Genomic DNA, 14857 nt, shown 5'->3' on the forward strand with positions numbered 1-14857 from the left:
GATTTTTTTTCATATTTGCTTTTTTTCATTTAACCTCATATATTGATGTCCCTTAAAATTATGTATGTATGTATGTATGTATGTATGTATGTATGTATGTATGTATGTATGTATGTAATTATTGTACTGGCGTGCCCCGAGTAATGCCTCCATTTTATAATTTTACAATTTTTATTTCACAATCACACCAAATTGAAAATGATGTGTATCCTGTTTAGATTGCAAAAATAACCTAATTTTCGATATTTTTTTTTTAATGAACTGTGCCTAAAACCTCACAACAGTACAGGTCCTATGTTACAGCCCATTATCTAACCTTTTTAACTAATACTACATTTTACAAAATATTACAAAATACATACAACCATGTATGTATTTTATGAAACATGACCTTTTAATAAAAATCTGCCATTTTACTAACCTATTTATAATATCTCGAGTTATCGCTGTTGAAATATCAGCAGTACGACAGAAAATGTTTGTGAATCATTCGTTCCACGATTTGTTAAAATTATTACCTGTTTCAAAGAAAATAAACAAATTAAATGCTTGTTAGTGATTTCCAAAGCTCTCCAGTGGTCTATTTACTATAGAGTCAGAAAGCATTCTGTTCACACACACATATTTGAACGAAAGACTGAAATCACTGTGAAAAAATGATATACGTATGTATATAAAGGACTGACCTGGTGTCTATTTAATCCTTCTGCACATCCAGAATATTAAACTACAAAGAAATATTTCACCAAAGTATTTTATTTAAAATAAGTGCCGATTTAACATGGTCCCAACAATGTCAATATTTGAATAAAGTATCAAAAAATTATATATCAACGAAAAGAGGTCTGGTTTTGTGATTTAGGATTTAAAAAAAAAAAAAGATTATTTTTCAATGATCTAAAAAGCTATTACGTCAGTATGCTATAAAGGGCTAATTATAATCTACACTGGCTGGAGTAAACAACAGACTGGGGCTACTTTAGGGCTCACAATAATCACACAAACACACTCAGCTTCATTTTAAAAACACTGAAGTCGGATTGACACAATCCGAGCTCTTTTTTTTTTTAACACAATGACTTTTGATTTTCTTAGATTTGATATTTGCATGTGCGCTCTGTTGGCTCCATGAGCCCAAAATGACACATCATCCAAACTGTACGCAGCAACAAAAAAAACAAACAAACAAAAAACCCGGTCCTGAATGAACACACTCTGTGGCACATCTGGACCCACTGTGAAAGTTCACTCATCTTTCTTGGTCTGAATTCAAGACTGCACGAGTTTATTCTGTTCTGTAAAAGCTAATATAGACATTGCAAATATAAGTGTGCAGGCAAGATCCTTAAGTGAGATCTGGCTTTCAGGTTTTCTTTTCAGTGTTGAATTTATACACAGTGTGATCAAAGAACATCTGTAGGCCTATGTGTCTATCAACTGAAGCTCTACAGGGAAGTTTAATCCAACCCAGGGAATTCATTATTATTATTATTATTATTATTATTATTATTATTATTATTATTACTTTCTTTCTTTCTTTCTACCCTGTGTAAGTCTGAAATAGAGAGAGAGAGAAAGAGAGAGAGAGAGAGGGAGAGAAATGTAAAAGGGACCTCCCAGGCGGCTTGGAAAACGTTCACAACACTCAAGCAGTTTCCAGTTTTGTGGCTCTGGTTTTTGGTCTAAATGTCAATCCGAGAGTGCAAGGCTGAATGCTTGGCTTCGTGGTCCCAGTACGAGTAGAGGTCGGTGGGTTGACGTGCGGCGCAGGCGAACTGGAGGCCGGCCGCGCTGTTGCCCGGTACTGGTGAAGGCGCGGACGCGGTTCCGCTCAGCTGCTGCGCCTGGTGCTGGTGATGGCTCACGCCGTTATATGAGTTCATGACGCTTGGAAGGCCCATGGCCTGCATGCGGGAGTACGGGTTGTAGGACGCAGTGGAAAGGCCTTTGACGTTGATGGCGCTCACGTCGGTGCTCGCCATCTGGCACGACGCATAGGACGACATGGGCGGCGGAGGCGGTGGAGGAGGCGGCTGAGCGAGCGGCCACGCGTTATTCATGAAGCTCGGTTGGATGTACTTTGGAGGCGACAGGTAACCATAGCCGTCCGCACCGAACAGAGACTTGCCGGGCTGGAAATGCGCCGCTGGAGGCCTGAACGGCCGCTTCATCCGCCGCCTGCGCCGGTAATTCCCCTTCTCAAACATGTCCTCGCACGCCGGGTCCAGCGTCCAGTAATTCCCCTTGCGCTCTCCGCCACCTTCGCGCGGCACCTTAATGAAGCACTCGTTGAGGCTCAGGTTGTGCCGGATGCTGTTCTGCCAGCCCTTCTTGTTCTTCTCGTAAAAAGGGAACTTATTGATGATGTACTGGTAGATACCCGACAGGGTCAGGCGCTTCTCCGAGCTCTCCCGTATGGCCATGGCGATCAGGGCCACGTAGGAGTAGGGCGGCTTCTGGGACGGGTCCGCTTTCTCCGAGCTCACCTCGGTCCGGACCGGTTCGTCCTTCACGAACTCCTCGGTCTTCACCGCGTTGGTGTCGTGCACCATCAGGGCCATTGCGTCACCCTCTAAGCTGTGGTAAGATGCCATCGCTCCTGAAACATAACAAAAACAAACCCAAACATCAACACAAACCGAGACAGGTTACGGTGGAGATAAAAGCCACGAGCCGCACGGGCCACTCATGTACCTGCTAATTTAGGAATTATGTCCTCTTCTTTGCATGCCTTTTATTAACTACTGAAGCGCCATGGAAATGGGAAGAACGCGTCCCGGGATGGATTTGCGCCTCTTGGAGACCCTGCGTCCTCACACTCCAAATTGCGCCGCGCACTTCAGCCGCTTGTTTCCTCTAAAAGCTCACACAGCGCTTTCTTCTGCGTTTGGCGCATCCTATCGCGCACAGACCTGCGCTCTGGGTTCCGCTTTCGTCACTCTCTCTCTCTCTCTCTCTCTCTCACTCTCTCTCTCTCTCTCTGTGCTCTTGAACCAAGGCAAAACTATCAGTTTCCTCTCATAAGGTAAAATTGTCCGCAGTCTTGGATAAACATTTGGTAAACAATCCAGTACAACATTTAGATGATCAGATATTTAGAATTTCTTAATGTAATAAAAACGCCTTTAATGTATGAGTTCTGAGCCCTTTAAAGGTGTTTCATGTAGCTTTGCTAATTACCAGAATAATTCTCTTGTCTGGTGAATTAGCTTTATAATCAAGGATAATAAAGACAGGTCTTTTCCTTGGCGGGGTCATAGACACTGGTTTGGAGAGTAAATGAGGATTTTCTTTCTTTCTTTCTTTCCACTTGTACAGGTGCAACAGCATTGTCCTGTCCGTTCGCCACTTTATTAGGAACACCCCACCATCCACCTGCTGTTTTATCTTATGCAGTTCTCTGATCAATCAATGCATCAAATCACACAGATACAAAACAAGGGCTTCAGTTATTCATGTTCACGTCATCAGAAAGAGGGAAAAAAAAACAAATTGTGATCTCAGAGTGTGACTTTCACTGTGGCTTACCAGATGGACTGGATTGAGTGTTTCAGAAACTGCTGATCTTATGTGGTTTTCCACACACAACAGTCTCTAGAGTTTACACAGAGAGGTACGAAAAACAGAGGGAAATGGACAGATTGGTTCGAGCTTGCTTCTTTTTTTTTTTTTTTTTTTTGCCAGGAAGGATATAGTAACTCATAGCAACTCTTTACAAGCGTAGTGAGCAGAAAAGCATCTCAGCATGCAACAGCATTGGGTTCCAGTCCTGCAGCCAAGAACAGGGATCTTAGAATCAAGAACAAGTTCCTATTAAAGTGGCCGGTGAGTGGATGTCAAAAGCTTCCATCCACTCATCTCCCTTTTCAGTGACCAGAAAAAATAGTAGGCTGAATAGTATAAACAAGGGCTATGGGCATGAATATAAACAACAACAACAATAATAATAATAATAATAATACACATCCAGGGTATTAAAAAAAAGAGTAATAAACTGTACCGTTCCTTGTCACCTTTTGGACTTTTCATGTGTGTCTTTCACTCATGAAAAGGTGCATGTTTAAAGCTTTAAAACTTTACATGAAAGACCAATTACAATCATTTTATATGCTTTAAATCATTTAAAAAAAATCCATCTATTCATATTCCAGGGAAAATATATTATTATTATTATTATTATTATTATTATTATTATTATTATTATTATTTTTTTTTAAATAAAAGATGTACATGTATCAGTGAGAGTATCACCTCAGTGACAATTAAAGGTACAGTTTAATATTGTACCTTATTATAATAATAATAATAATAATAATAATAATAATAATAAAGTCCCAATGGAATAACATTTGCTGTTGCAACTGCTTATAAAATAAAATACAATATTGGCAGTTATTGGCATGGTGGTGTATTGGTTAGCACTGTTGTTTCACAGCAAGAAGGTTCTTGGTTTGAGCCTCATGGCTGACGGGGCCTTTCTGTGTGGAGTTTGCATGTTCTCCCTGCGCCTCTGTGGGTTTCCTTCTACTTTAAAGACATGCAGATTTGGTAAAAGTTGTTGAACTTGTTGTACGTCGCTCTGGATAAGAGCATCTGCTAAATGCCTGTAATGTAAAAAAATAAATAAATAAAAAGACCACTTATAAGCTCATCCATTATAATTCATATGACAATTTTCTATTACATACATACATACATACATACATACATACATTTATATATATATATATATATATATATATATATATATATATATATATATATATATATATATATATATATTAAAAAAAGTGATGATGCCAAACAATAAAGACTTTCGTGATGAGCAAGGCACTGTTTCACTTTCACAATCGAAGCAAACCATGACTGCAAGACGTCATTTCTGAACCTCTGCAAGCAATGTGTGATATTTTAGGGAGATTTAAAACGGTTTTTAAACTTCCTGCCTGTTGCTTTGAAATGAGGATGTTTACGGTTCAGAGTGCAGGAATGCGGAGGGATATGAGCTCTGCAGGTCAGCAGGACAGCACACATCTCCTTCATTTTATTCAGCCTGGACTGAACTAAAGCTCACCATTCAGCTCACCATTCAGCTCACCATTCAGCTCACCATTCAGCCCACAGGCTGCTATTGCAGTGTTCAGAAAGCGATAGAGGAAAGGAAAGATCAGTATAATGTCTCGATGGAGCATCTGAAATCACTTTATGGTTTATGAGATCATTAGATTATGTTGGTGTAGCCTATATTATTGGACGCAAGTGCGAGTTGGTTGTAATGATCTTAGTCAAGATCTTTATGAAACTCGAACTATTCTAAAGATGAAACGGACCCTACATACTGGACGTTTGTGTCCTTCATGGCGCAGCATTTCTCTTACAGCACTAATGATTCAGCGGACGCTTCCTCACTTTGTAAAGCCCAGGATTGACCTCTTCCTTAAATTACAAAGCTGTACGGAGCACCGCTGCTCTTCCTGAAGGTGCTCGGTGTGTCGGCTTTGAGAGCACAGACCATGTTTACCTTTCTTATCAGTGACAGGAAGCTTATGGGAAGCTCTGAGTCTTTCTTCCAACAACTCGCCTGTCAAATTACTATAATGCATTGCACCTTGGGAAAAAAATATCCATAAACCCTGAGTACACTTTATATGGGATTGACATTTAGGATACTTCATTTATATGAAGGATATTCAATAATGATCCAGAGATTGAAGATAACACCAGAGAGTTTTTTTTTTTGGTTTCTTGAATGGATCCTACACACTGTAATTGTTTCTGAAGCTGGAAGGGTGGGCAGCGGCGGTGGTGGGGCGGCGATGTTAAAGAAATATGAGCTGTAGCCAAAGTTCTCCTACTCCTGATAGATGTGGTTTTGACAGATGCAGTAATTGGTTTGACGTTAATGCAGTTTTTTAAATTCTTGTAAAACCTAACACGACAATGTGACCCAATCCAGCAAGGCTACTTAGAGAGAACAATGTGAGCCTATAAAATTTATCCGTAGTCCCAGTGCAGATTGGGAAGAACATTGTCAGAAACTAAAACCACAACTTTCTGAATTTTCACAGCACTGGAGCCCTAATGGGTGAAAAAAATTATAAAAATGGCATATACATACACAATTTAATATTTTCTTACCATCCTGTGCAGCTCATACGCTAAATGGGAAGACATTGTAATAAATGCATAGTTTAAAAAATAATCTCAATCAGCCTTGAGTATAATTAACGGTTATCCCACGAAATTGAGTCATATATCAGCTGATAATCCGTGTACGACGAGATTGACTGGAATAACTGTTTTATTCTATCCACCACATTCACTGGATTTAGAGAAACGGAGCATTTTTATTTTTATTTTTTGTAAATTCGATAAATAAAAACTTTATACAAAACGTCCAACAAAATCATTTCTGCTTAGAATGTAAACAAACCGGCGAGATGACAGGAGCAGTTTGTGAAAAATGTGATAATAATTCTTGAAAAATAAAAAAAAGATCCGTTCTTACCATGAAATACTTTCATCCCATATTTTGTTGCTTTTTTATTTTTTGTGGTTTTGTTTTCGAGTAGAGTTTTTATTTTGTCCTCGGTTGGTTCAGCAACACGCTCCGCCATTTTGGTTTTCTCTACTCACGGTCATATGAGCTGATATCCTAGTAGTAGAGTAGCCAATCAGAGCGTGCGATTGCTCATATCCAGTGAATGTGGATGGAGTAATATGTGACTGAAACCTGTCTGTGCTGTAATTTGCAAATTTCTTCATGTAGAAAATGTTTCTGATTAATTTACCCAACTCACACATGACTCACTGCCATCAGAAACTCAGCACGTTTTCAGAACTTGCTGAAAGCTATAAAAAGTGGACTATTAAGAACATGCATTGAGAGATCAAAAATGGTGTCAGATGAGGTTCGTATGACGTCACTGAGATGTCACTTGTGCCAATATATTAGCTGGAAAAGTGTTTGTGTGTAAGCGTGCACTATCTGGGGATTCTTTCTTCCTTTCAGATTGGGAAGATATTAAACTGGAATCAGGATGATTCGACCCTATGAGCTTGCAACAGTGATTATAAGCAATCCCAACTGACAGCACCTTGAGGATTGAACTCATAACATTCAGCATTGTGTAGCTTAGCCTGCTAGCTTGTAGCTTTCTCTCTTAGTTCACATTAGGGTTCAGATCACTAGAGCTATAAAAGCCGTCACTGTGTCCAATTAACACAAACCACGAATTTCCCCAGTTCAGGAAGACGAACAGCATCAGGCAGAAACTCGGAGTCGTGTGAATTCGGACACGAGGTGAAAACACGATTCATTATTTCCAGAAATAAAGGTCGTTCCACTGTGAACCACGAACTCACCATCAGCACTGACGGGCCAGAGGCATCCAGCGACAAAACATATGAAAATCCCAGCTGTAATTATAACTCAAAGAGACAGTTCAGGTCTTCTTTCTTTCTTTCTTTCTTTCTTTCTTTCTTTCTTTCTTTCTTTCTTTCTTTCCACCACTTTGTCTTTCTTTCTTTCTTTCTTTCTTTCTTTCTTTCTTTCTTTCTTTCTTTCTTTTTCTTTCTTTCTGCTTCTTTGTCTGTCTGTCTGTTGTTCTTTCTTTCTTTCTTTCTTTCTTTCTTTCTTTCTTTCTTTCTTTCTGCTTCTTTGTCTTTCTTTCTTTCTTTCTTTCTTTCTTTCTTTCTTTCTTTCTTTCTTTCTGCTTCTTTGTCTGTCTGTCTGTTGTTCTTTCTTTCTTTCTTTCTTTCTTCCTTTCTTTCTTTCTTTCTTTCTTTCTTTCTTTCTTTCTTTCTTTCTTTCCACCACTTTGTCTTTCTTTCTTTCTTTCTTTCTTTCTTTCTTTCTTTCTTTCTTTCTGCTTCTTTGTCTGTCTGTCTGTTGTTCTTTCTTTCTTTCTTTCTTTCTTTCTTTCTTTCTTTCTTTCTTTCTGCCATAATTCTGCTAGCAAATGAAAACTGGATTTCTTTCTTTCCACCACTTTGTCTGTCTTTCTTTCTTTCTTTCTTTCTTTTTTCCTGCTTCTTTGTCTTTCTTTCTTTCTTTCTTTCTTTCTTTCTTTTTTCCTGCTTCTTTCTTTCTTTCTTTCTTTCTTTCTTTTTTCCTGCTTCTTTGTCTGTCTGTCTGTCTGTCTTTCTTTCTTTCTTTCTTTCTTTCTTTCTTTCTTTCTTTCTTTCTTTCTTTTTTCCTGCTTCTTTGTCTTTCTTTCTTTCTTTCTTTCTTTCTTTCTTTCTTTCTTTCTTTCTTTCTTTCTTTCTGCCATAATTCTGCTAGCAAATGAAAACTGGATTTCTTTCTTTCTTTCTTTCTTTCTTTCTTTCTTTCTTTCTTTCTTTCTTTTTTCCTGCTTCTTTGTCTTTCTTTCTTTCTTTCTTTCTTTCTTTCTTTCTTTCTTTCTTTTTTCCTGCTTCTTTGTCTTTCTTTCTTTCTTTCTTTCTTTCTTTCTTTCTTTCTTTCTTTCTTTCTTTCTGCCATAATTCTGCTAGCAAATGAAAACTGGATTTCTTTCTTTCCACCACTTTGTCTTTCTTTCTTTCTTTCTTTCTTTCTTTCTTTCTTTCTTTCTTTCTTTCTTTCTTTCATAACTCTGCTAGCAAATGAACACTGGATAACTTAATATTACTTTCTATGTATATAAAAATACTCCAGATTCAATCATAATCAGTACCGTGCAATCAACAGTACAGTTTAGTTGAGCTTTTTAGATTGTAGAATTATTATTTTATTTTAAAACAATGCGGGCTAACGTTTAGACATTGCATACATTTCCAGAAACACCTAATTTCCAAATGTGAAATGAACAGCGCTGAGTCGGGTTGCTTATTATTTCAAAATGATCATTTACGCTGTATAAGCAGAATGTCACGATAGATCAGTGATCTCAGTATAAATCAGTCGATTAGTGACACTGACTCACTCGTTCTTGATCGCTTGCTGGCGCGGTACAGAAACGTGCAGGTCTGAGATTTGTGTAAGCACACCTAAAGTAGGGGGCTTAGGCAATAAAGACCTGAGTGTAAGTCTAAAGCAGGGTCTGTGATACATGGAGAGCGTTTGGGGGTTTGATCCTCATCTGCCACACACAGCAGCAATCAATCGTGGTCTTTGATGGCGTGTTTTCTGGCCCGGGAGGAATCTTTCTCACAACGCTATTTCTGGCCCTGTTTACGCTCCTTTGTTTCTGCAGAGGAGCAGGTGAAGGTGCCTGTGCAGCTTTGATCAAGAAGACCAGGGCGCTGTAAACAAGTCCCAACATGGCGTAGTCAGATTTATCCTCTCGGTTCGCCTGCACCATTTCCTGAGCAGACTGAACACGTAGCACAGAATAATCCAAAGGTTTTTAAGGTCCACCTTTTTCTTAGAAGTGTCACATAAAAAAACAGTTGAACTACACTGAGAATAGAGTTTACTGTTTATGAAATCAGAGTGCTGTAGAATTCTCAAATCTGATTGGTTAGAAGGTGTTGATGAATTTTCTATTACACAGGTCTGACAGTAAGTCTGGCTGTAATACAAATCACTCTAAGATGTTATCATTTCCATAGTAATGACTAATTCACAGGGAATGACATGTTATTGCACACAATACAAGGAGTGAAAAAAACTCATCCAGAACAGCTGGGTTTCCATTACAGTGTTGTGCAAAATAAACTAGATTTAAAAAAAAAAAGAAAAAGTAGACAAAATACAATTGCAAATGGGGTGTGTTTCCATTAATTCATGTGATTAAAGCTGCGATTGTGCTTAGGCTATGGTCACACTACAGCTCGCGAAGGGTTTGCGAATACTTAGTAGCATCACCAATGATCGTGTGATGCATGGCGAATGTTCTCCGAGGTCTGAGAGTTGTTTTTTGGTGTGTCTCCACCTTGTGAGTGGCCAAAAACGTCATGAAAAATTTCATTGAAATTTGGCGGTGATGTTTTCATCAGCATTAGTCTGCTGACGCGACGAATACTCACAGATGGATTTGGGAATACGTCCTGAAGCTCGGGGAAGCATCACCGCCAAATGCCTCAATTTCATCGAGAACCCAACACAAAGCATTGGAAGTGGTAGTGTGACCGTCGCCTTACAGAGCACTCTCCTTTTCAGAAAGGTAACGTTTGCATTTGCTCTTTCTGTCATGTCATGCGACTTAAAGCTAGACAACCTTTCGATTTCATAAAATCGGCGAAATTTAGTTCTCTCTGAAATGTGGTCATTGTGATTTATGTTTATTTCTGTAATATCTCGCAAAATATCAGGTCAATCTGTGGCTGGGAAGTTATTTCATTTGAGGGGATTAAAGCAAATAATGTGCATGAAATCGCTCGCTTCACGCAGTCAAGCAGACAGAGGAAGTCCGTGTGTGTGTGCGCATGCGCAGGTTCACCTTTGAGCGTGCACTGACAGTTCCATCATTCTGTCACTAAACGAGCAGCTGATCACACCGAGGTGCTCGCTGAGCGCCGATATTTATTAGTTTGGTCCTGCGTTTCCTTTCCTTCGTATATAACATAATGTCTTTTATTTTTTTCGCGGTCCAAATCCTGCATTCTGATTGGCTGGCGAGCGGGTCCGTATCCTACGGTACGGACCCCAGTTATGGACCTCTGGCGACTCGCTCATTCACAACAACAACAAATATAGTAGCATTTTTTGTCAACATTTATCTTTTTTTTATAATATTTATTTATAAGATTATCAAAAATCTTATACATTTTTGCCAGCATTTCTCAGGAGAATAGCATTAATTTTACATCATGGATAGCGATAACGACAGTCTTCACAGCGAAAGCGAGTTTTACTACCCTGAGGAAGAAGAAATAAAAGAAAACATTTCAGGAGAAAGCTAAAAACCGCTAACTTGCTAACGTCAAGCAAAAACATGGCTGAATCCTGAATGACTCAGTTTTGTATAAATAGGGGACTACATAGGTGGCAAAATGTAGTTTTTTCCTGCTATGGAAGTGCACTTGTATACCGAGGAGGAAGCAATTTGCATTACAGCTGTGAACGAGGATTCGAAATGGCGGCTCGGCTTGGTTTTCCCTTTCGGGCGCTCTCGTTTTCTGTTAGAATTTGGTAAAGAAAAAAATAAATATATTATTTACCAGCTTAAGGTCGGTCCATATGGTGAAATACCGTGACCTCGGCCTTGAATACTGACCTCGGCCCAAAGGGCCTCGCTCAGTACTTTCAAGACCTCGGGCACAGTATTTCATGATACGGACCTCCCAGCTGGTAAATAACATATATTTCTTCTCGCTTTCTGTTACTGTAGTCGGTCTTTCATGTTTTATTCACACACTCACGTCCTCCATTTTCCTCTCCTGTTTCAAATTTGTATCCCACAATGCCTTGCTTGAACAGGGAAAGCCCACCACGTGATGCATGATGTATCTCGCTCTGTGGGTGCCATAGTCGATCCGACCCTTGGCGACTCATGACGACTTGAAACGAAGCACTCGATTTCTAGCAGCGTCCCAGATGGCTCGCGTTGTCTTTAATCCGGTATATTCCTTGAGTTTATTGAGGAACTGGAGCCTCTGTCTACCGCGCGCCTTCTTTCCATTGATCCGGCCAGCGAGACAAAGTTCCTCCAGTTCGCCTTTCCTGATGACATGGCCTATGAATTTTGTTTGTCGCTCTTTGATGGTGTCGAGTAGATGTCTCCATTGACCCACTCGCTGAAGCACCGAGATGTTGGTTTCGTGTGCAGTGTACGAGACGCGAAGCATGCGACGATAGAACCACATTTCTGCGGCCTCGATGTTTTTGCTCGTCGCAGTTGACAGTGTCCAAGACTCGCATCCGTACAGGAGAATCGGCCAGATGAAACATTTAAGGACTCTGACTTTCAGTTGCAAGGATAGCTTTCGATCTTTGAGGACTGGCGACATTTGGTTGAAGTTTGTTTTGGCTAGTGCGATGCGTCGTCTAATCTCTCTGGCGCACCTGCCGTCGGATGTCAACATTGCCCTGAGGTAGTTGAACGAGCTGACCTGGTCGATTACAGTTCTGTTGCACATAAGGTTGCACGTTGGAGGCCTATTGTCTTTTGACACCACCATGCAGAAAGTTTTCTTGCAGTTGATGTTCAATCCTTCATCCGAAGAAGCGTCCAAAACGAGATCCAAGAGCCTTTGCAGGCCTTCTTCGCTGTCGGCGATCAAAGCAATGTCGTCTGCATATCTGATGTTGTTGATACGGACACCGTTGACAAGAACTCCATCGTCAGAATCTTTCAAACGCCGAAGGATGTGCTCGCTGTACAAGTTGAAGAAGTCTGGACTCATTACACAGCCCTGACGCACACCGCAGTTGATTTCAGTCCACTCGGTCAAACCACTCGAAAGCTTGATGGCGCCCTTTTGTAGACGATAGAGGTTGCAAATGATTCTATAGTCTTTTTCGTCTAGTCCGGTGTTCTGGAGCATGTCGAAGAGCCGTTCATGGCGAACTCGATCGAATGCTTTCTTGTAGTCTATAAAACAGATGTAGATGTTTTGCTGATGTTGGATGCTTCGTTCGCTAAGCATTGGCATTGTGAAGATTGCGTTTCTTGTTCCCCGATCTGGCATGAAGCCGTACTGACACGTGGCGATCTCCGGATGAATCCTGGAGTGACAACGTTCAAGTACAATTTTGAGCAACAGTTTCAGTGTGTGACTCATGAAACTGATTGTTCTGTGTTGGTCACATTCCAGTGTGTTCGGTTTCTTGGGTATGGCAATGAAGACAGACTTGAGCATGTCATCAGGTATGTCGCCTGAATCATAGATCTTGTTGACTAGACTGTGTAGAGCGTTGATGCCTGCGTCACCGAGAGCTCTCAGCATTTCGGTGACTACCTCGTCCGGGCCAGCAGCTTTATTTGCCTTCATCTTCCTAAGGGCCCAGCGGACTTCGTCTTTGGTGATTGGCGGACCGGACAGGTCGGTGAGTGGCGTAACTACCTCCTCGGATCGAGCATCATCGAACAATTGATTGAGGTATTCCGACCAACGTTTTGCGACATCTTCTGGTTCATACAAGACTTCGCCAGACGAGGACTTTATACACGTCGAGGGGCGCGACGACCTTTTGCCTGTGATCTCTCTGATGTATAGTATGTATCTTGTATCTCTCTCTGATGATGTATAGTATCTTGTATTGTGTCATGGTGAAGCAGGAAAAAATAGCGGAGAATTTAGGGCCATGTAGCCTTAAATTCATTAATTGTTCTATTAAAAAAAACAATAAAACTGGAAGTCTGTGATTCGAATTCAGTAGCTTTCAGTCCACTAAAGAAAAATAATTAGGTGTCGGGGAAAATTCTTTTCATGACCTGGACTTGAAAAATCTGAAAGGCGGTCTACCTTTAAATGTGAAAAAATGCGTTTCCATTTAAATTCTGCAAAATATTGCTTTTTCGGATTGTCTGGAAAACCACCTTACGTGAGTGTAAAAACATTTTTGCGATATTTGAGGGTTTTTTCTTTTTTTTGAAATTTTTTTTAGTTCGCAATTTCAAATTGTGCATTAATCAGGTTAACAGAAACACGGCTAGTGATATTGAAGTTTTCTACAAGGAGAAGTTTACTGACCATTTATGGAAGGAGTCTCTAGTGCCAGCACAGCCAGGATGATTTCTGTTATGGGAGAATATACAGAACACAGGACCTACCGGTTTGGTCTTTCTGCTTTCTTTGTAACATGATAACAGGAAACAGCATGTCTCAGAAACGTTCTACAACATGTACAAAATGCAACTCTAAATGGTTAAAAAACAATAATACTATGTGTCATTCATTAATAAATGGGAAAAAATGTGGGTTTTTTGCAAATTGCTGTGTTATAAGATGATTTCGGGATGTGCTGTTATTGGAAAATAAATCACCTTCACGTTTGTTAAAAATAAGCCACTTGGCATCATGCAACATTCTGGCACTTCATTGTTGATTATTTTCCTATAAAAGAATGTTCCTTAAATGTTTTATTCGTTGCATAATACCCAGAAAGGAGACAGTTAGCATGAGAGAAGATATCGTTAATGATATTATTATTTTTTAAAAATATAAATAATGATAAAAGTTTAAGACAGGGCAAACAATTTCCCAGAATCTTGTGAATAATAATAATAATAATAATAATAATAATAATAATAATAATAATAATAATAATAATAATAATTTATATAATATTCAGTCCTGAATAATTGATAAGCCTCAGTTTCTATTCACATTAACTTTTCACATTAATCTCCCACATTAGACTCACAATGTTTTGGCGGCTCACACACATGGTGTTGACAGCCGAGTTCTGGGTCATTTTGCTACCATATCTTCACACCACTTTGGTGAACAGGTGCACTGCCCTCATCTCTCTCTCTCTCTCTCTCTCTCTCTCTTTCCTCGAGTGCTGCAATTATTGATCATATCCAAGCTTTCTTCATCGATTCCCAACATTTATCCAAAAAAGGGTTTCAGTGGGGGACAAAAAAATAAAAGAAGCTCTATAATTACTTAATAAATCATGATTTCATTTTCTGATTTGGTCACTGTGAAACGAAAAAGAGAGAAGAATAGTGCTGAGTGCAAATGGAAGTTACTTGTAAAAATGGCAGGGTTATGTGCTTCTTCACATTTCCGAACTGTATTTAACAGTTATTCCATGAAATCGAGTCGTACATGAGCTGATAGCCGACGAGTTGTGTAGCGCCGAGTTGTCTATAACCCATGTATGACAAGATTGAGTGGAATAACTGTTTTATTCTATCTGCATTCAGTGGATTTTGAGAAACACAGCATTTTTACTTTTATTTTTCGCAAATTCAACAAATTTAAAACTTTATACAAAACGCCGACGAAATCATTTCCGCTT

The 14857-nt window shown here is 39.6% G+C and overlaps 1 protein-coding gene across 1 annotated transcript; it reads right to left on the minus strand.

Moving 5' to 3' along the window:
* Positions 1–738: 738 nt before the first annotated feature.
* On the minus strand, positions 739–2974 carry foxl2b (forkhead box L2b). Its single transcript, XM_060906352.1, has 2 exons — positions 2695–2974; positions 739–2599 (listed from the first exon to the last, which is right to left on the minus strand). Exon 2 carries the CDS (start codon positions 2592–2594, stop codon positions 1683–1685), a length of 912 nt encoding a protein of 303 aa, XP_060762335.1. The 5' UTR covers positions 2595–2599; positions 2695–2974; the 3' UTR covers positions 739–1682.
* Positions 2975–14857: the final 11883 nt, after the last annotated feature.

The sequence above is a fragment of the Neoarius graeffei genome, chromosome 23, assembly GCF_027579695.1.
Source record: "Neoarius graeffei isolate fNeoGra1 chromosome 23, fNeoGra1.pri, whole genome shotgun sequence".
Lineage (NCBI taxonomy): Eukaryota > Metazoa > Chordata > Actinopteri > Siluriformes > Ariidae > Neoarius > Neoarius graeffei.

Bases quoted from the DNA above. Each gene is read 5' to 3' on its own strand.
- foxl2b (XM_060906352.1), bottom strand. From the start codon at position 2,594: ATGGCATCTTACCACAGCTTAGAGGGTGACGCAATGGCCCTGATGGTG.